The following is a 23,938-nucleotide window of genomic DNA, read 5'->3' as shown; positions in this document are numbered from 1 at the left end:
CTACTTACAACTTATAACCACTTGAATATTGAAATTAACAATTCTGTGTTAAACTCAGCACCTTTATACTCACAGCTATAATCTTTCCTTTAAGACTCCATTAAAAACAGAATGTGAAATATCAGAAAATGGATCTCAGTATCAGTGCAACAAAGAGTCATAGCTGGCAGTGATAACTTGCATTGAATTTCAGAAAAAGCAACCTGAAAACTCTCAAACACTACTATCATACTTTTAGAAGGTGCATTGTCTTCAATATACTTATCTGATAGAGCACCTAAAATGCTAATAAAGTCCTTCTAGTATATTTAACCATGATTAAAAATGTACCTACTCAGTTGCATTTTTGCTTTTATTTCTCATTGAAAGTCTGTAAAAAAATCTGTTGCTATTCTACTGCTAAGTACCATTCAATAGCACATTTATGATGCAGAGAAGAGTATTTATTCAGGTCAAAGCAAGGAATTATAAGGACAGAAACAGATTTAAAAGATTGTCTGTGTTTAAGGAGAATTACATTTTTTAATTGAAATTCAAATTGCTTTTTTATGTTATTTATCTTTATGTAATTTATCTCTAAATCTATTAGAAAGGACTGAATGACTATTTTTCTGTTCTGGATTGATATGGGAGTAATAGTTTTTAATTTTTAAAAAACTGCTGAAAACACTGCAAAATTCAAAAACCTACAAAATAATAACCAATTTATTATAGATCTAAGATGACACACATACCATGTCTTAACTATAGACACCAAAATTCTAGATTATCAAATAAAAAGTTAAATGTCAATTTAATCAAAGTCAGTAAGCATCTGAATACTGTTTCCTCTGTCAATGGAAATGATTAAGTCAACACATCATTCAGAAATATAAGCTGCAGATTTGACCAGAAGATATGGACATTTGTATAAGATAATGGGCAGTATTTTTGACCTGCACTATGCAGTAGGCTGTACAAGTCAAAATAATTCCTTAGGCCTCAGAAATTTACGCACTTTTGGAAGTAAAAGACTTCCATTGACAAAGGGCCCTGCAGTCTCACAGACTGGAGCTAGACACTGAGGATAAATGCATTCAGACAGGGAATACAGTATCCAGTTTTATCAGCAAGGGAAATGAGCCACTGGAATATTTTAAAATATATACTTGATTTAAGAATTCTTCTGTGAAATTCTATGCACTATGCTACATCAGAGGTTAGACGAGATAATTATAATGCTTTAAAAATTCAAAGAGAGATGAATCTCTACAGCAGGTTTGGGTTTACTGTGATAAGAAGAAAAGCCATGTGAGAAGATAACTCTCATGAATGTGAGAAAATAACTCAGTTATTTTATAACAGTTCCTTAAATCAGACTTTTGTTTTAGCATATACCACTGTCAAAAGCATCTGTGGGCCTAAACAGACATAGGTATGAGCAGCGATGGCAGTCAGTCTTTCACCTAGTATGCAGTCTTGCCATTCTTTTGATCTTTTAACCATTCTAATTTTTTCTTGCAAGTCTGAATAGTCCTCTTCCCCATCTAGCCTTTTGAACTCACTTCTAAAGACCTGCAGTTTCTTGTAGTGGATGGCAGCAGCAGCAAGCAAGTTCAGACATGTTAAGTACTCATCTCAGAAAAGCAATGGGACAAGTTCCCCCCTTGCTTCCCATACAATGGCTCTGCCATCCAATTTACACTCCCATTATCTCTGGTGCAGGGGGAAAAAGAGGAGAACAGATCAGATTTAGTGCAGTAGCTTTTCTAAAGTAAGATAGTTTTATAATCCTCACTGTAAGGGGGTACCAAGAAGATGTAAAGAGATAGCAGACTCTTGTGCCTCTCAGCTTTTATTTAACTTATTAAACAAACAAATGCATGGATTAAGACTGAATTCAGACTTCAGACTATTTTATAACTCTTCAGTAGGCTAATCCACCGACTTGACTCCAGTTTTTCTTACTCCTACTTGCCTGTAGCTAAATGTGACAGTGTAAGATTCTGTGTGAGGTATGAACTTGTGTTTAATGAAATGGAGGAAATGACTCAAAGGCAAATGTTCCTATTTTAGTTCACACAGAGACTCATATTATGAAAACACAAGGATAGCTATGGATGGTGATTTATCTAGAAAGAAAGCATTAACACAAGCATTTCTTCTTACACCTGAGGATGTTCAGCTATGGACTCCCATACTACCAAGTACGACAAGCAACTTTTGAGGAAGCAAAATAAAAGGAAGGATTATGCAGAGGGTATGCCTGCAAGGTTAAACTACCATCACCCACTGGGTGTAATGATAGTGACACTACAAAACCAAAGCTTTTTGCATGAAAGGCTTAGCTTCTCCGCATGGGACCTTATCATATGACCAAGTGTAATACAAGACACTCTTGCCATTACTCTGAACTTTAAATCATAATTAAACCACTGCCACAGAGATATTCCTAGTTATTACTGGAATTATAGTATGATTTAATACCCCTGACATCATTTGACTAAACCACTCCGGTATTAGGTTTATTAAAACGTGAGAACTTGAGTATTTATCAGGCAGATTTACCCATATAATATTAACATAAATAAATAAATAAATAAATAAATAAATAAATAAATAAATAAATAAATAAATAAAAAGCTATCTTCAAGCAGGATTATTGATAGACACTATTACCTCCAACAATTTACAATTGCTTTGCAATTTTTAATTAATATCTCAGGGCATAATTGAATATTCTATTTAATTTGAAGGTCATCTTTTTTTCTTTGGCAAAGAAAAAGGGACAACCTTCAAAACACATTTTTTTCTATATCTCAGTTTTTAGAAAGTTATTTCTTTGTGTTATGTAATATATATTGATACTACTTATTAACAAGGTATAAAAATTAGGCAACCATTATTTAGTTTCTTAAACACACATCAGAAAACATAAATATTGTATTTCTGTCTAATTTTAAACCATTGCAATTATTGCACATATTCATCCACAGCGTACTGTAGGCTTTCTCCCCAGAGCAGTTCTAACACTTCACTAAGTATATGCTATTCCTCTTTATCTCTTTGAAGAAAAATGAATCACATCCACAGCTTGCAGCTATCAAAATGTGATTTATCAAGCGTTTTCATAAAAGGGTGTATTTCCTCTTCTTTACACTAGGAGGCACATTTTTCCTTCATACAGTATTATCTCACAGTTCTGCTGCATGAAACCCTTAGATACATTAACAATTTCAATCTAAATTTAAGTCCCTGACAACCTTCAGTAAAACACACTGAAAAAAGAGTCTTCACTAACAAGGTTTTGTTTGATGCTGATGAAAACCACACTCACAGTAATGAAAAATGACATTCTGCACCTGACTGCTGACAAACAAAAACATAGGTTTTTTTACACTGACTACTGAAGAAATAATTCACATCAAAATACATCAGACACCTGTACACTTTTAACAAAACTGATCATAAAAGATGTTTATGGTAATAGTGCATTTCATGTTAAACACACTGCATGCCACTTAAAACTGGATTTTTCATAATAAAAGACAACTTAAAGTCATACAATTAAATACAATTTCCTTTTTTTTTTCCTGTTTTTTTTTTTGTTGTTGTTGCTGTTGTTTTTTTGTTTTGTTTTGTTTTGTTTTGTTGGTTGGTTGGTTTGTTAATGGGATTTTTTAACATCTTAAAGAAACTAAAAGGTAAAGAACTTCCATCAGAGGGTTGATCCCTGGAATATCTTCATTTGATTTTTATAGGAAATGTAATAAACATTCCAAATGCGAAAGTGTTTATATGGAGAACATGCATGTTCAGAATTTCAAACACCAAAGAAGTAAAGCTATCCAAATTACACAAATATATATGTACATTATTCATTATATATGTATACATACATCTGCAAATTTCTTATACGTGTATGCCTGTGTATATATATATGTTTCAATTATTCGAAAACAGTAGTTTCCAAGAAAGAACAGATTCTTCTTTACTGCATGTGTTTTGGTTTTATAGCAAACTATAACGAGTGCAATTTGTACAGTCTTTCCCTTCTGTTTGTCATCATGGTTGCAAAAAAAAAAAAAATGTAGCCAGGTAATATTGTGCTATTTTCCATTTCCCGTGGCCCATGCTTCTGGCACAGTCATAGTCAGCAAGGCAAGGCTAAGATTCTAAATCACTGCATTTAAGTTCAATAAAACACTGTAACATACACAAGGCTTGCCTTACAAATCAATATTATATGCAAAATTAAATCATTGTAACCATGACTCTTGAATAACGAGACTTCCTGTAGTAAATCTGTATTACTTGTTATTATCACTTAATAATGCATAACGAACTAAGTGCTAGTGTCACTCTGTAGTGATATGCTGTTTTTAAACAAGCTGAATTGTTGCTCACTGATGGGACAGTTCCTAATAAGCATACCAAAGTGCTAATGAAATAAAGGTAGAATTAAGTAAATTGCAACTGATGAGTTATCATAGTTCCCTGAAAATTGATTAATATTAATCATGCAAAGCTGAAAATAAAAAGATATCTTAGTGAACAGAATGAAACCCCTGGGGGGGAAAATAAAAGCACTTAAATATAAATTTGGATGGCACACACCACTATTCAAGTTCATATACATTTAATTTTTTACTTCATATTTGTATGTCGTTGTCTTTCCCTCATAATTACAGTGACAGTGAGTGGCTGACACTGCTACTGTTCACAGTCTCTCTCCATTTCAGTTTCTCCCAGTGACAGAGACTGCTGCTTTAAGATTAGTCAGATGAGTGTACTCTCATTGTGTATGTTTTTTTATCAATAAACCATGCAATTGATGCTCTTCTGCCTCTCTGGAAGTTAATGATGGCAAGCAAATACAATAATAAGGTTTCTCATACATCCATGTAATAAATTATTGAGACTTTTAACTCCCACACATGCTTTCAGCATTGCAAGTTTTGAAGTTTTTGGTCACTATTCAAAGTATAATTAAAATAGCAACTTACTAATATTGAGAAGCAATGGATGGATTGTTATTTGCACAACTTCAGAGCATACAACAACAAACCACATAATTCTCTGAGCATTAAAGCCATTAAACAAAATTGCTCTCACCCTGAGGCAACAACTTTACTATCAAAATTAACCCATATTCCCATGAACTGCAGCAAACCTTTACTGAGAGTGATCTTTCATAAAAATACTATAGGAAAAATCTGTATTTTTTCTGCAGATTTTATTCTTGGAGATCATGAGAAAATATTCTCAAAAGTAATTCTCTTCAGTTGAAATACTTAAAATCATAATAAAATATTGTTCATCAACTGCTATAATCTAGAACCGGTGGTGCTACATGTACATGGGAATATTACTAGTCTTCATTAAGATTTTTAACTTACATTGTAGTAGTATATTTTACCTCAGAATTCCCTAAGTATTTTCATAAACAGAAATCCCTTAAACACTCACTGAAATTAAATTATCTCTTCTAACATTTCACTGTAATAAAACTGGAAATTAAGATTAGGAGTGTCAAGGTATACAATGTTAAGATAACACTACATCAGTTACATTAACCATGAACCATTTAAATGCCCACAAAGCAATTTTGTCTAATCACCATTTTTGTCCAATCTTCTTTAAAATGTCACAGGATCTACAATAACCACAAACTACTTTAAACTCCATTTCACTTCTCATCCAAAAACTTTTGCCTCCAGTACCAAAATAACCTCTGGCACAGTGCCTTAACAATAACTTGATACTGAATAAGATATAAAAGTCAAATCCATCTAATGGGCAACATCATTGGCGACCCTGCACATAGCAGGGCGGTTGAAACTAGATGATGATTATGGTTTTTTCAACCCAGGCCATTCTGTGATTCTATGATCATTCCTTTCCTGCTTTGGCTTTTTTCTAGGATGATTTCTGTCACATTAATCACCACATCATTCCCCTTGTAGTTTGTGAGATTTGATGAGTTATAGACTACAGTGTTTCAATGTCCATTCTAATTCAGTTTGATAAAGGTGAGAAGCTTGTATCTCAGTACTTCACTATTCATTAGTAAAGCTTGATTGATTGCTGTATTTTCATGTATTTCTCATGAATTTAGCATTCCCAAGACTAAATTAGGTATAAATACAGACATATTAAAACTTTTCATATAGCCTTTAAGAACACTTATTCACACTGACTGATGTTCTGGTACTGTCTGTATTAGGGATGAATAGATCTTTCTCATAGTCAGTGTTCTGCATTTGCACAACATGCTTGACACAACATTTGTAAAAATAAATTTTTAGCAACTTGACTTAAAGTTTACTGAGCATGTTTTTCTGAACTCTTCTATGAATTTTATGTCACATTCCAAAGAAACGGGCAACTCAGAGTCTGCAAAGCCGATGTGAAAGTGCCATCAGGCAATAATGCCTTAAAAACCCTCTCTGATCTTGTTAAATCTTTCATGCATCTTATACACAGTCAGAGAATTAAAAGGATAATTCCACTTAAGGTCCTCCCTCACTTAAACAAATGTACATTCTTTGCTCCAGAGTCAATGCATTCATAGTTGCTAATCTATTACAGTTCGTTGGATTCTTACAGATTTAAGGTTTAAGGTGACAGACCTAAAAATATTTCTGTTCGGAGGAGAAAAAAAAAGTTGGCTGTCAGATCCAGAAAAAAAGGAAGGAAAAAGGGGAAGAGGAAACTAGAACAAAATTCAGACAGGAAAGATTTTCCAACTTTTTTTTTTCCTAGAGTTTTATCCAACATACCCTCTCTATACTCCCATAAAAAGTATGAAAAAAATGCTACTAAAGTCAATAGTCCATAGTTCACGTTCTCATCAACCATGACTTAAATGTAATTCAGATCCAGTTCTGCCCAAATGAGAACATGGATCAGAATTTTGTGCAGCAGATTCCAGTGCCACCTTCCTTCCTTGTTGTACAGGCTCAGTGAAAATTTAATCATCTATAAAAAAGGGAGAAATGTCAGAGGAAGAAATTAATTCTTATTTCTGTACTCCTGAAATGCAGGAGAATGCAAGCTCAATTACCTTCCAAGAGCAGAGACGAGGCTTTTAACCTTTGTCTCCGCATTCTAGACAGAAAACAGAAGGCTTAATGGAAGTGTTATTGCCCTCTTCCAGTTTTCAGTATACCCAGGTCTCCGTCTTCCAATGCCAAAGAACTAGTCACAGCTTTTGATAAGACCTCACTTCATTTTTTTTTTGTACTGTCACAAACACTGCAATAATGTAAATTTATTATCGCAAAGAAAAGAAGAAAAAAGAAGGACAAACTTCCCAAAGTAGGTACATACTTAACATTTGCATTAAACTGCTCAAAAAAATGTTCCAAAAAGCAGATCATGCCATTCCAACTTAACAAAGAAACCCTACGTTTCTTGCAGTAAGAAGGGGATATTATAGGTGTGCAATAGAAAATTGGAATTGATGCATTTTTCAGCACTTCAGTGATTTACTAGATTAGTCTAACAGATAGGGCAACCTCCAAAAGCCCAATGCTAAATGATAGCAGCACTGCAAGCAATTACCAAAAAAAGCTTGCTACTTCAAAAGATTTCCTTTTTTCCATCCATTCTCACCATGCAAAATTGTCTGGAGCAGTTTTTTCTCATTGGACGTATTTCTGTTTCTACAGATGAATTACAACATGAGGCACTTCAGGCAAACCACATTATCTCCCACCAAGCATTATGAACTAAATGACTGAATATTCATGCAGGTGTTTCAAAATATCTCTATCATTACAAAGCTCAAAGGGATGGAAAAGAGTGACCAAAGCAAGTCAAGTAAGCAGAGTGCTGTCAGTGACTCACCCGAGTTGGGGTCGGAGTTGCCATCAGCTTCAGTCCTCTTGTCCGGTGAGGCCTGGTCATAGAATTCGTCCTGCGGCTGAACCAGAGGGAGAGGGTGTGAGATCAGGGTTCCACCACCCACCGGCTCGTGGTCTCCCAGACCACTGTCACTGCAGCTTTCCTGGGAGCCATCTGGGAGGTGAAATGTAACACGGCGCTGGGACTACAAAGAAGAGCACAGGACATGCTGATTAGTGCTCTTCTTTTCTGTTCTCCTGACTTTTTAAAATAACTTTTGAAGTACAATTAGTTTCCTGGCAATGCTTATGAGGCAATTGAGTTTGCTGGTGATATTTTTATTTTTTCTCTTTGTGCTTGCTTTTAGAGCAACCCAGGGAAGACAGCAGGCAAAAGTGTGCAAGTGTTCATCTGTGAAGTAACCTTCTCATAAGAAAGTGATCAGTAGACCTTTAGGTGTGTTTCTCCTCATTTAAAAACCGTGATCTATTAGCACTCTTCCTGATAAGCAGAAACAAACATTGGCAAACTGTTATGAAAAGCAAACATCAGAAAACATAATAAATGTACACTCCTGAGTTTAAAACCTGTATTATCACTGTTCATATTATTTAAATTAAAAAAAAAAGCCCACCAAGTTAAACAAAAAAAAACAGTTTTTTCTTTGCCATCTTTCAAGAATTGAAGGATGTATATGGATATTGAACTGATATCAGCTCTCCAATACAGACATTTAGCACTGATAATGTAACTGTGAAACTGCAGTGGTCAACAATGAATCACAGAATGCAATGATGGAATATGTGGTTATCACTTCTGTAAGAGATATAAAATAATAAATCACATATTTTTCTCAAAGCAACACGGAGAATGACAGCCAGAATTGTAATTTTTTCTGAACTTCTTACGAAAGGAAAAAAAGTCACTGCAAAAGTAAAAAATAAATTAATAAAAATCCACATTGTGCATTTGGTTAGTTAGTCATCACTGTGAAACTCTCATCTGGAGAAGAAACCTGACTTCATGAGTTGTGGACACAGTACGCTGCAGCAATTCCCCATGAGCTCCAGAGCCCATAGCACTGCTGTGAGTTGTTTAGCATGAGCAACTCTGAGATTCATGAAAGGAATATAACAGGTCTTCATGGATCAGAATACAGCGTTTCTGCAGCATCAGAAACAACTAGTTCAAGGCCATCTCAAGAGGGTGGTTAAATTAAGTTAAGAACAACTTTCCTCAAAAATGAGTTTCAGCAGCAGGGAGCCTGAGCAATCTGGTTAGCTAGAAGGATTTAAAATGAAGAGATTCACAAAGTTTGCAGTAAGTTTAACAACTGTTTGTTTAGTCCTTTTTTTTTTTTAATGAGAAAACCTTGAGTTAATAGTATTAACTGTATGTTTGCTTATTAAAAACTATTTGTTAATGGTAATTGCTGCCATTTTACATGATGATCAATATTTTCTATGAAACTTCTTTTTATTCATTTCCCTTGGGTAGACACAGATACTTGATTAAGTCAGTTTTCGATTACTGTGTAAGTCAGTATAGAAATAAACGTACTATTTGCTCTTGGCTGTGATTTTATAATTAGTATTTTACTTTTAAGTTCCTTACCTAGCTTCAGGATTGGAATCCAGCTAAAAAAAAAAAAAAAAAGAGGAACAGATCCTCTGAGTCACTGAGCTGTATTAGTTTATACCAACAGAAATCCTAACTCTATATACTGTAAGAAAGCATTCTTTTACTTCAAACTTCAGTACTTTTTCTTCCAATATTTTCACTATGGAATTGCCACCCTGAACAATTTTTCTAACCACTAGCAGACTTTTTTCCTTTAAATATGAACAAAATATACTAAAGTACACAGCTTAAAATCTTCTCTTCCTACATTTATTTTCAGCAACCCAAATTTAGAAATCTGTTTTTCCAAGGTTAAGAATTTATGTCACTAGTAAAATCAGTAAGCAGCAGAGGAAAAGGAGATTAAGTTCTTTTTTTTTTAAAAAAAAAAAAAAAGACTCTACAAGAAAATATGAATGACTGAGAAAATAAGTCCTTAAAGAGGGGAGATGAACATTTCAGTTTAATATTTTGCAAAATAATTAAACTGTTGCACTTAGTTAACCACTCAAATATACAGAAAAAAATATGCAATTATACAAACGGCCAGTTTCATGAGCTGTGTAGCAGAAATACTGATCCTGGTTACCAAAAAGCTAGCTCCTTATCCTAGCCAAAATCTGCTCTGACTCTCAACTGACAGTCAACCAGTAAAATGGCAGAGGTTGAACTGGGACTGGCAATTTCTCAGTTGTGTAAATTCTTAAGCTCACACTTTGAATGATAAGAAAAAAATATATAAGCTTGGTTATATGGCTTTCCAAGCCTCTCACTAAGGACCCCACCAATCATAAAGAATTAAAAAGGTCTGAAGGTCACTTAAACAGTCATCCAGCTTCAGAGGTGATGAAGGGGCAGCATGTAATCAGTGAGGAAACGTCAGACTAAGCCATGCCATCAAAATACTGAGAGGAAAAGCCTTCCACAAAGAGAGACTCAAAGCCAGCGCTTAAGTTTAGACATACTGTGTCACTCACAGGGGAAGACTGTCCATTCCATCAGCTGGAAGCTTATGAGCGTCTTAAAAAAACACTGCATGCAGCCTCCTCCTCCATGGGCCCCAGCCCAGCACTGCTCTTGCAGCCCATACTTCCCTCCCTCGGGCTGGAAGAGGCAGCAGGCCTGCACACCTCCAGGCTTTCCAGCATGGAACACACTTGTGGGTGCCCCAAACACCAGCATGGCCTCTCTGCCTAATGATTTTGGATGACACTACCTGGCACCCCGGTTGTATCAAATTCAAAGAACAGGCCCCTTGATAATCCAGACTGATAAGTATAGGCCCGATTGTGGAGACACTGTGGGAAGGCACCAAAGAGCAATCAAAGAGACGAGGTACCAAAGAGTCATCTGCATACCTCAACATCAGTACAATCTCTGGGCAAACTGAAAAACACCCTTGCAAGAATCCCTTGATTGGTAGATGCAGGTGCATTGTTAGATTTAATATGTATGAAATAGGCAAAAACTTTGTGGAAATTGTATGAATATTCATATGTTAAATATATATAATGAGAGTGATTTAGCTCTGGGTTGTACATGCTTTGTTGAGAGATCTTCATGCACACAGTGCTGTGAAAAAACAGTGTCAGCTTTCTAAAGTATCACTTGGTTTAGAGAATTTTCTTGGTTATGGCTTTCAGTAACATTTATACACACACAGGTTCTGCCAGGAGCTGGTGCTGAGCCCTTGCAGTACTGACACACACAGGACAGGGATTGAGACTACTCGGAGAGACAGTTAAGAGATGAAATGACAACACAAGCTAGACTGTGGTGATCAACCCCCTTTTTATACCCCTTTCTGATTATTCCCCTTCTGTTCTTTCTAGTCTCCTTCCCCTAAACTTTCATTCATAAGCGTTGCACAGTCCCTCAAATATCCCAAATCCTCACATTCCCTTGTTTCACCCTTCTCATCAGTTACAAAGTCCAGGTTGGCCCTCTCCAAAACTGTTGGAATTATTTCTCAGTGGCAGATCTCAATGGCACTTAGTGACTGGAAACTTTTGGTCTTTGGCATTGTCTCCCTTGTCTACCAAGTGTGTGTCCCTGATTTATGGCTTCCCCTTCTAATTACTATTTAAGTGTCCTTGATTAATGAAGCAGATGCTCTCACCTTCCACAAATTCTTACTGAAAGCAGACTGAGTTAGATCCGTTCAATGCAAGGTTGTCCTTTCCTCTTGGACTCCTTGGACATGTAAGATTCCTAAAATAACTGAACATGTTCAAACTGTTTTCTTAAAAAGCTATCTGATCACAAAAAGGCTTTTGCCTTCTGAGGCACAATGACTTTCTTCTGTATACAATAGTATCAGAGACTTCTTTCAGAAGAAAATCCTACAGCATGCTTGTATTATATTTTTATTTATCTGTTCCTCATGCATCCAAATGAAGCTTTGAATTCTTTTTACCTAAAAACAGAATTAATTTATTCTGAGAAATGTGTATACATGGTACAACACTGGCATCAGTGATAATAAGAAACTACAGTTTTAATTATACTACAGTATATTCAGGAGGAGTACATACAGCATGAGGTAGGGTTATGGTTCATCTCCACACCACATGGCCAACCTTCAAATCTACAATCTGTGACATATTTGATCATAAATCATCATTTTGGGGGAAAAAAAAATGTAATACATGGGCTTTCTTTATGCCCAATCTTTAATCAGGAAATATCACATCTTTGTTATGTGAAACTCAAAATTAAAAGGAAAATTCAATTAAAAACATAATTTGTGTTAATTGAAAAAATAACTTGTGTCAAAGTAATTTTAGTACATAATTCAGGACAATTTGACTCAATATGTCTTTGAACCTGGGCTGAGTTTAAAAACCAGGAAAACAACTGATATCAGACGTATTGAATCATTCTTCTATTAATCACAAGCTGCAGCAGATTCCGTAAAGCTCATCCAGGTGAACAATGATTTCACTCCCACAAGAGGTACAGAGAAAAAATAATTCTGTATCTTAGATGGTGACAAAGGATAGCAAACTCTGGTGTTGATAAAAGAAGTGTTCAAGCGTTATATGAACTTTTTTTTTCTGTTTCCAGACCAGGTGGTCAGCCAGCCGATACTTTTATAGTAGTAACAAACAAAAGTATATTAAATCAATCATACATGAAACTAGTCTAGCTACAAATAAATAAATAAGTAAACATGAACAACATTTAGTAATTTGTAACAATTGTAATCTGCCAGACAAATAGATATAAGTAATAGCTGTAATACTTGAAAATGACAATAAGAACAAAAGTTCTTGAGGGGTTAGGTAGGAATGGATGGGAAAGAGTGGAGATATTGGTGGTCTTATGGCACAGGCACAGAAAAGTAGAACTTGTGCTTGGCATAGCATATTACATGTTTCTTCATTAACATATTTTTATTTCAAGATATTGAAAACATTTTAAAAATACATCTTAGCTGCAGCTTACTCTTCTGTCACATATTTCTCATTTCTGTTTTCTTGATGTAGGGAATTCTAATTGGAAATAAAGTAGAAGCTACAAATACCTGGAGCAGCCTCATAATTTTCCAATGCTGCATACTAGTCTGAAAACATAATATGCTGGATCAAAATACTTTATTTCTGAAAATATTCACTTTATAAAATACATTCTGACACTAGAATTTGTGATTTCACTCCATGCAAATCTATTGCTTTTGAAAGTAGCCTTGTGTATAAAAGATACAATCCTGAAATCCTTACTTAAGCAAAAGAATTTGTGGGTATTGGGCGTCAGCATGGATTTCTAGAATATTTGGGCCGGTGTTGTTGGTAAGAACTAAACTTTGTACAAATCTTTATATCTGTATCTTTTGATATAGCTAATATGTGCTTTTATTTAAGTCAGAATGACCATTCTTGAAGCTGCTAAAGTGATTAAGTAGAGGAGCTCTTAATCACAATGTGATGACTAAACTTGTTTTTGAAGATAGGAGCATCTTGAGAAAATGTGTAGTTAGTTAGCATATCTAGCTGGCCCGTAGAAAGGGAGATTAGCCCTATCTTTAACTGACCAATGGTATGTTGAGGCTGTATCGGAGTAGTAGTCAAGTGATAAAAATACTTATTAAAAGACGTTGCAAGAGTCCTGGGATACACTAGCTCCGTGGAAGGCCACCTAGCACCCAAACTTGCACAACTTTGCAGTAAATCAATATCTCATCTCTGTGTGTAAGATTGGCTTACTGCACACCAAGTAACGAACCTTCAAGTATTCAGACTATGCCAGTACTGGTGAGAATTTGGCACTGTTTTTCTTGCTGACTTATATTACAGAAACCATCGAACACTGGGAGAAAGTGGTCTGTAAATAATGTAAGCCATTTAGTTGACTTGAGTGCTTTTAAATCTGAAGTAGAGGAAAGACCATGTCACATCATATCAAATGCCTGAAATGTCCTATAGCAGATGAGTTACAAGCTGTGTTGTAAATAGAACTTTAACACTGGAAGTATAAGCACAAGTTTTTCAAAACTATTCAGTGCTTCCATTGTATACTAGATTCTAAAATGTATTTTACATCCAATTACGTACCGAAATCAAACAAAGTTATAGAAATCAGCATGAAGAGGAGCTTTTCCATGGTAAGATTGCTTTATTCTGAAAATCAGACTTTCAAGCTTTGCACAGCTATTGTTTTGGTTCTGCTAATCAGGGAGCCAAGAAATAATTACTCTATTGTTTCTGCTGCTGAATGTCTCTCACAATGATAGACTCAGCACAAGATGCTATCCACTATGATAAAACAAGATACAATTAAAAAAAAAAACATTTCTACTCTACCAACAGAGCTGCTATCTGAAATTACAAAGCAGGTAGTTAAACAAAATGTCCACTTCTCCATTCAACATAGTTGCAAGTTATGAGCCTCAATTTCTGGCCTTCTAGACGAGAAGAAACCATCAAAACATCTGATTCACACCGAGTCAAACTAAGCTGTACAGAATGGACCATATGTTTGCATATCAGAATATCTATTCAAGCATGACACATCTTCAAGTGTATGTGAAATCTATACTTCGGATGGGAACACTTGCAACAACAAAAATTATTTCACTTTCCTTTCTGAACTATTATGCCATTCTTTGTTTTGAGGTGACAAAGGAACATTATAAAATAAAAATAAAGAGAAATAAAACAGTTTGGGAATATTTTCCTTATGCCAAAAATATTCATACTACGGAAGTTTAAAATACAAGCATAGGAAAGCAACCTTTATGGAAAAGATACAGAAGAATCTATACATCGCATACTTTTTAGATACTTAAACTCCACTCTTAAATAAAAAAGTCAAAGAAGAAAAATTGAAAATAATATCAAGAGAAAACTGTAGAAATCCTACAAAACGATAATGAAGAAATTGTGCACAAGTTTAAGAAAACATTGTAAGGATGAAATAAATAACTATGCTTCTTTGGAGGTCCTCTGTGGAAAACATCTGTTTGGTAAAGTTTGTTCCTCTCAGGATCAAAACAAAGACTTGGTTCATGTACTAAAATGTGGATATAATTTTTTGATGATATCAGGCTTGTAAATAGAAATGAAGTCACAAAACGGAGGATAACAGTTTCGGAGGGGAGGAAAATGGGCTTTAAAAAAACTGAAGCTTAAACCCTTCTTTCCTCATAAGATTTCTCTAAGTGCCTAGGCTGGAAGCACTTAGGGTGCACCTTTTTAATGTGGCCATCAATTAAATCAAAAAAATCAATCATCTGGGATAGGAGATAATTTTTTGAAATAAAATACAAGAGGAAACTTGAACAAACATATCTATGTTTGTATTTGCTCCATGAAGAATTGGCAAGTTCTCTGAATTAGCATACTGTTACTGTATTTGGTTTGTAAACAAACAATAGCTGTTTTGTTTTGTTGTTGTTATTTTCAGTTCTGATTGACTTAATAAATGTCCCCTATAATCTTCTATTTTCCAAACTGGAAAGATGAATCTTAAGCTTTTTCTTGACTGTGACCTCTGAAAGTGTATGGTGTATCCTAAAGGAAGGCCACAAAGACCACAGATAAGGCTTCATATAATTCAGCCCAGGGATCTTATACATATTTTCTTACTTTGTGTTTCGCTTGAGCTTATGAAAGAATATTACTATAAAGTAAAATTATTCTCCTTTCTTAGTAAAAAGTCCTCCTTGCTTCTCTAAAATAGTCTTGGCTCAGTTCTGCATTATGTACAAACTGTGTAGTAGTTTCCAGAAATTTGCTACGAAAAATAGGATTTTTTTTTCTTGATTATGTCTAAATTAAGTTTGCTATAGCAGTCCTCATTCAAGGATCCTACTTGAATCACAGAATAACCTATTCTCTTTTCTCATCTTGATATCTCATCCAGAGAACCAACATGATAGAGGTAGGCAAGATTTCCATCAATTTTTCAGGCTAAGGAAAGGATGAAACAACAAAAAAAGGCAATTTATTCTATATCTTCATTCTAAGTTTTCATACCGTGCTGCACATGTAGGTAGTCTGAGTGGTTATGTATTCTCTTGTTTTCTCCCCCTAACGTAACAATGTTAGTATCGATTCCAGAATGTACATTGTTGTTATGTCAGATCACCATTTGATTTCTTCTACTCAATTTCACTGTAGCAAAATGTCATAGAAATCAGTAAATTACACTGCAATGTATTAAAAGGAAACATATAATCACCTTGTATGTCTGTTACTACTTCGGCTGAAGATAACTTGCCCTGTCTTCAGTGTGAAACGTATGACTTGGAGACAGATTGTCTCAACTGCCGTCTCCCACTGACTGGGGAGAAAATGTGTGCTTGATGGCCCTAAGCACATATACATATGGAAAGTAAACAGCCCCGTTGCATGGCCACTTCCTTTAGTTTTGCAGACACAGTGAACAAAGAAAGACATGCAATCAAATCCTGTGCTTCTAATAATCTTTTGTGGTACTAATCACTTTCTCCTTTTTTTTTTAAGTTGTGACAGTTGTGACACTCCTTTAGGTTATTTCATGAAACCACTAGTCTTAATGCTATACGCTTTTTCCGGTTGTTTTTTTTTTTTTTTTTAACCTTCTTTTTTCTTGTTTTTCTTGTTTTTCTTTTTAATTTGGACAGAATGAACAGAAGCTGTCATCTATTTTATTTTAAGTATTGCCTTTCTAATTAGTACACAAATACTCATTTTCCCAATAGGCAGTTAGTGATCTACCTTAAATGTAAGGTAAATTTGACCTAACGTGAAAGCTGAGTGGTACAATTTAATCTAGTCTAAATCAGAGTATTACCTTGTTCAGCTTGGGAGTCTGCTAAAATACCAGTAAACTGTCAGCATTTTCTGTCGTAGTCTCCTCCTTCTGAATTAATTGTCTGAGACTCAGGAAATCAGTTCTAAGCCCACAATTATGCAAATTAATTTCTCAGATGCATGGAAAGGCAAGTGGGGGGAAGAGAAGAAACTGCTGTATACAATAAAACGTAAAAGAAAATAGTTCAATATGTAACTGGTAGATAACTAAACTAAATCATTAAAAATTGTTCAGATGCATTATTCAACCAAATGGCTACAATAAACCACAGTTTGGTATATTTTTTAAATGTTTCTTACCAGAAACTCTGGGGAAAAGAAATCTTAGAAAGGATTCATTAAAAATGTAACAATTTGTAAATAAATACCTGCTAAAATTAGTGTTGTGACTTGGACAGTTTTCTAAACAAATTTGTAGTTTGAGCAAGACAGGTACCTCTAGTGAATTCTTGGCATCCAAAAAGTTACAGTAAAATGCCTTTTTGAAGTGTCTATAATCAGCCACTGGCTACAGATGACTAGATTAAAAGAAGACATTTCACAATTAGAAGACTTAAGGCAAACTGATCCTTTTCCCCACTTTATTCTTTACTCCTTGACTGTAGAGAGACAGGAAATCCAGAATTTTAAATTTTAAATGCCCAAAGTTAACCTGCCAGTACGAAAAAGGCAAATCTTGCATTAGGTTCTTCATCAGTTAAGGATGTGATTTTAGATACTTAACACTTGAAAGTTTAGTTGCAGTTAAGTACTGGGAAGTGAGAACCTGAAGAAAAAGGTCGTATAAACAAAGGATATTGCACTGACTGTGAACTGCCTTATCTGTTTCAGTGGCACATTTTATAAAAAGGACTTGTTTGTATTACAGCTTGGAACATTACAGCATGGAAAGAAACTCACATATAAACAATTTAGTTGTAATAGAATTATATTTCTTGTGATCTTTAGTAATTTAAAGACTTCAGTGATCTTCAATTTGTTTGTTTAGTTTGCTTTTGCTGATGAGCTCCTCCTAGCAAGACAGATAGAGCACATTACAAGTGCACTCAATTGAAGAAGTATTGCAGAAGCACTGTAGCAATTATAATGATAACCAGCTTAACTTCTCTGCACTCTCAGAAGTTTTACATTAATAAAAGCATGTATTGATCAATAATGTATATGAACTATGAAAATGTAAAAACAGCTGTTGCTGAAATTTTACTAGTTTAATTACAATAATAAATATGTCCTGATTTATATTCTGTAAAACTCATCTGGCTTCAGTATTGTGAATAGGGTAATAAAATTCTGGGGACTTTCTTTTAACTATAAATTACATTTCCAGGTTTGAGAAAAAAACAATTGAGAATACTTCCCATCTGAGGGATGTACATTACTTTGAAGCTGCGTATACAAGAAAACTATTATTGTCTTACATGAATGACAAAGATATGAAAATATAGAATGTTATATTTGCAATTTATGTTTACACAAATTATGTTTATAGCTATTTAACAAGTTATAGAAGTATTCAATTGTCTAAGGTTTATTAATTGTACTGGCTAAATCGGTATATATAGTATCACATCAATAATCATTTCTTGATATTGCATCTTTTTTTTATAAAAGCTGCTAAGAAAAGCTGAGGATAATTCTGTGTTGTCTTCAGACTGATTTTTAATTTTCTAGCTCAAGTCTCTTTCTGTGCTTTAGGAAGTAAACTCCATGCTTTTAGGAACACAGTCTAGTGGGCAATATTTTGGTGGCACGTGGATGATTGGACTAGATGATCTTAGAGGTCTTTTCCAATCTTATTGATTCTATGAACTATGGTTTGGGAGAATTACTGTTACAGAACTGGTGTGGATATATGCCTTCATCACTTCATCACAGTCACTACAGCAGATACGCAAAGATATACTTTCCTACCAAGGAGCAGGAAATTTCCCAGTGATATTTAAGAAAAAGAACGAGAGAAAAAAAAAATTCTTAGTACTCTGCTCCATTAGCATTCTTTAGTATGGCATATAACCTTGGAAATAAAACAGTCCATGGCTCTTGCGTAAAGGTAGTAATCATTTGTCTGGGGTGATTCTATGTTATAACTAGCCTCCAGATTTTGAATACTCTAGTTTTTAACCGTGTATCAAAGAAGAAAGACATAATTAAAAATCCACCAATTTAACAGCAAATAATCAACTGTCCACTAGGAATTTTTGTGTCATAGGATTTTAAAGGCAGTCAGATTAACACTGTTTAAAGAGGGAATGAGACAGGAAGGGTGGAGAAGGGAGAGTTTTATGCCTTTTGAATAACCACACTGTAAGACAATCAGTGCTCCTGGTGACAGTCTGATGTCAGTCTTAACTTTTATTATGTGAGTGTGAGGAAGTGCAATTTTAAAGATCATTTTCCTCATGGATAAAACGAGGATTATTATGTGCAGAAAGAACTTGAATTCTCATAGATTCCTGTACTAGCATGGGGGTTGGAGCAGAACAAGGAGGCTCTCAATTTACAGGCATGCTGTAGGGGGAATAGTACATTAGAACACTGCCTCCTGAAGTAGTACTAGTGGGTGTAGCAGATATCTGTCACTGACAGCATATTGGGTTACAATTAATTCTAAGTCATCAGTCATGTCTTCTCCTGCAAACACCGAAAGCAGAAACAGCAGCAATACTGCCCTTTGAGGATAAGACCTCTAACATGCTACGATTCTAGAAAGCAGCTGTACATCTATTAACACAATGGACACTATAGTTGTCACATTAGATAAATGGATTGACACTGGAAAAGCTGAAAGTGGACGTGATTGCCATGGAGCATGCATCTGTTAAGCTGGTACATCTTTGGGAAGATACAATTTATATAATGTTTTAATTGTGAAATGAATATTATTATCACAATCGATTGCATGCGCTATAAATTAATTTAAACACCACAGATAATATATACATCTCTACTAGGAAAATAAACTAGATAATAATGTATTTTCACCATGAAAGCCTATATTTTGTTACTTGAGATAGAGTGCCCTTATGAACTGCTTCCTTAGGAGAAGATTTCTAAGTTGTATTTTACTTTTTTTATATTTTTCCCAGCTGAAATCTCAAAGCTTTGGAATTTTTATTTTACATAGTAAACGTATGCTATAGAAAATGAAAAATAATTTCTTCAGAAATTCTTCAGGGAACAATACATATTTTAACAAATATTTATATAGATTCTGCCTTCATCACTTGTAACACATGTGCATCTGACTGCTAGTGTCTTATGATGTCAAAGCTTGAAAAGCTAAATCCACAGATGAGGCAAGATCTTTCGGTGGTTGAATGGACCTTTTTGGTTTGATAATGAATCTTTCATTCCTGTGCTATCCTGACTACTTAGTGTAAAAGGCAAATCTTTGAAACATTAAATTATCATGCCAAATAAGATATGAAAGAGTAACCATATTAAGGTTTTTCCACACAGCAGTTTCTGTGAAGTCATTAAATACACACGTCAGCAGCTTAGGCAGTAAGAAACCTGAAACTTCATTTAGTAACAAAGAATATGAAAGAAGAAAGAGGGAAAAATAAGGTCTTTTTGTGTAGAGTTCATCTACACAAAGACAGCAGTACTACTGTACTATCAAAACAGCAGATACTCTCACAGGCATCTTATTGTAAGAGTAACTTATTAGAAACGCGGTTTTTGCTGGCCTCAAGTAGAAATAAAATGAGAGCTGACGAGAATCGCTATTATTATTAGACTTTACCCAATTTTCAATATTTTCCACAAATTACATATGGCAAGCTCTTGACATATTAAAATTTACAGGGAAAAAAAAAAACTCTGACTACCTAGACAGTTTTAGAAAATGCTGCTAATGCCACAGGTCCCACTGAAATAAGCTGAAAGACGCAGTACTCCAGATCATAGACTCATAGAATCATAGAATGGCCTGGGTTGAAAAGGACCTCAAAGACCCCAACAACCCCAGGCAACGCTACAGGCTTGGGGCAGAGTGGCTGGAAGGTTGTGTGGAGGAAACGGCCCTGGGGGTATTGGTCGATGCTCGGCTAAGCATGGGCCAGCAGTGTGCCCAGGTGGCCAAGAAGGCCAATGGCATCCTGGCTTGTACCAGAAATAGTGTTGCCAGTAGGAGTAGGGAAGTCATTCTCCCTCTGTACTCAGCCCTGGTGAGGCCCCACCTCGAGTACTGTGTCCAGTTTTGGGCCCCTCACTGCAAAAAAGACATTGAGGCCCTGGAGCATGTTCAGAGGAGTGCGACGAAGCTGGTGAGGGGTCTGAAGCACAGGCCTTATGAAGAGCATCTGAGGGAGCTGGGATTGTTCAGTCTGGAGAAGACGAGGCTCAGGGGGGACCTTATCGCTCTCTATAACTACCTGAAGGGAGGTTGTAGTGAGCTGGGGGTCAGCCTCTTCTCTCTCGTAACTGGTGACAGGACGAGGGGGAATGGCCTCAAGTTGCGCCAGGGGAGATTTAGGCTGGACATTAGAAAACACTACTTTTCTGAAAGAGTGGTCAGGCGCTGGAATGGGCTGCCCAGGGAGGTGGTGGAGTCACCGTCCCTGGAGGTGTTCAAGAAACATTTAGATATAGCGTTGAGAGACAAGGTTTAGTGGGGTTATGATCTTGTAGGTCTTTTCCAACCTAGCTAATTCTATGATTCTATGACCATTGAGTTTCAACCCCACTGCTGAGTGCAGGGTCGCCAACCACTAGACCAGGCTGGCCAGAGCCACGTCCAGCCTGGCCTTGAATACCTCCAGGGACAGGGCATCCACAACCTCCCTGGGCAACCTGTTCCAGTGTGTCACCACCCTCTGTGTGAAAAACTTCCTCCTAATATCTAACCTGCACCTCCCCTGTCTCAGTTTAAGACTGTTCCCCCTTGTCCTATCGCTATCCACCCTCGTGAACAAGACAAGTTTAGTAGTCCGCATTCTTGTTCTATATTGATGATCTAATTTGTGCCAGCTGAGCTTAATGTTGATAACTAACACTACTGAATTTCTTTCTTTTAGTGACTTAAAAGAATAACCTTGCAAAAGTTTTTTGACTTTACTTCAGCTAATGTTTATAACCATCTTCAGCTTAGCTTCTACTGGAAATAGATTCACAAAGTCAGCTTACTCAAAAGTACGGACTATCATCTGATCTTGGCCTAACAGTGAGTTCTTCAACATTATGTGTCTACAAACCAAGAGAAATGAGGACATGAGATGTTTAGTTTGGGCATAAAACATTTAGTGGTCGGTGCATTTTTTTTCTCTAATTTACATACTACTAAGTTTCTCATTTCACGGAATTTGTTGGATGTCATCACCCTTGATCCCAGTGTTTAAATGTGATGGACTTCTGTGTGTACTTTCCACTGAGAGCACATGACCATGTCTATTAATAAAGATAGCCAAAGACTGCTGACTTTTGAGCCCAGCATTTACTAACATTTCAAGGGTAATTTACACATACTTTGCAAATGCTAGCTTTTCATCAGGCAAACTGACAAGCGCAAACATTCTGTTTCACATATTATTTTATGCAACAATATTATTGTAACTAAAAGCATGAAAAACACAGGCAAAAAGGATTTAATTGCACTTAACGTAAGTACTGTAAAGACATATGCACACATCTTTGATTTTTAGAATTTTTTTTTTAAAAAAAGAAAAGATGCATCGCTGTTACATCATTATATAATCTACATTATATTAATATCTGTCTACAGAACAGATGATAGAAAATGTGTTTCTGTGTGAGAATTCAGCACTGGAACAAATATTGATCAAAAGATATCTATTTATGGGTAAATTGAAATAAGTTGAACTGTTGTTTTGATATCAGTTTCTCATGTAGTAAAGCAGGATTCATTCTGATATATACTGCTATGACAGATGGAAGAAAATGAGTGGTGATACTTCAGGGTTTTAGTTATTAGAGCATAGAATACATCACAGAGCACAGTGCCTGTGGAAGCCACCTTATCTCAGTCTTCAGAGGTTTTACAAGGCACATAAGAATGCCTCCAAACCTTGTGATTTGACCTTTATAGTTGATAGGAAGTCTGAGAGATTTTCAGAGAAACTGCACATAGAGTGATAACTGGTTAAACGATAGATGGCTACACCTACTTGAGAAAAAATCTGAAACTGCATATTTCTATTTGGTGAGAGAATGAGCAAAGGAAGAGTATGCCATTATAATTTTACTGCTACTAGATGAATGAATATAAAGCAAAAGGAGCAGACAATACAAATTTAAGACTGAAAAAGTTCTCTGAAATGGCAACTTTTATACCTGCTGACATAATTTTGAATTTCAGTTTTCAGAAGGAATAAACACAAGCCTTAGTAAATTCATTGGAAAGTTTCCCTCTGATTTCAGTGGGGTTGTGGTTGGTCTATCAACATTTTCACTTGCAGTAAAGCCAGTAAAATTCAAAGGTTTCATTGTCAGCTAACAGTCAATTCTCTGAATGATTCTGAATTTATCTGATTTAAATTATGTTACTTATAGGTACTTTTGTACTGAAGACACTCATCAAACATACTCTTTCCTTGATGTGTTGGATGTTTTTTTTCCAGTCGATGCTATTATGTTGTTCTTTTGATATAAAAATTTAAATCTGAATATGGCTTCTAAAACAAGCCTAAAATATATCAAATAATCACTTAGAATTGCCATTAAATGTTTTACATGTCAGTATGTGTGTGTACATGTGTAAAACTCTGTGTTTGAACTTCTTAGCATGAGTTAAATATATACTTTTAATAGTTTCTCTATTTTCGAAGAAAAGATCAAATTGCTTTGTCTAATCAATGAGCTACGTAAGAAACATGCCTTCGAATTCAAAATTACACAGTGGCTAAAAAAAAAAAACTACTCGAAAAATTACACAGATAGAGTCATTAGAACAATCCTTTTGGTATCAAGTATTTCTTTGGAAGATTACCTAAGTCTAACTAGGGAAAAATGAAATGCAGCTAAAACTATATTTGGGTAAGTTCTGATCCTGAACTATCCTTTTCCATGAGAATAGTCATAGATAATATTTACTGTAACTGGTTTTATCGAAAGAAATACAGTCCAAATGATTAAAGAATTCATTCTGCATATAATGTATCATGACCCTAAGTACCTCATGTGTACTTCACAAAATATCAGTGGGTATGGTTTGTGCCCTAAGATAGGCAAAGTTATTT

At 35.3% G+C, this 23,938-nt stretch overlaps 1 protein-coding gene across 1 annotated transcript in view; it reads right to left on the bottom strand.

Annotated features, from left to right (window-relative positions):
* The window catches only part of LOC110402071 (protocadherin-9-like), a 386,553-nt gene that overhangs the window by 233,792 nt on the left and 128,823 nt on the right, over positions 1-23,938 (bottom strand). Inside the window, exon 2 of the mRNA XM_021403782.1 lies at positions 7,831-8,032. Coding sequence (XP_021259457.1) covers positions 7,831-8,032 — 202 coding nt within the window. The remainder of the gene's footprint in view (positions 1-7,830; positions 8,033-23,938) is intronic.

This window comes from Numida meleagris, chromosome 1, assembly GCF_002078875.1.
Source record: "Numida meleagris isolate 19003 breed g44 Domestic line chromosome 1, NumMel1.0, whole genome shotgun sequence".
NCBI lineage: Eukaryota > Metazoa > Chordata > Aves > Galliformes > Numididae > Numida > Numida meleagris.
The sequence above is the reverse complement of the archived record's forward strand: the minus strand, read 5'-3'. Positions and strand labels throughout refer to the sequence as shown.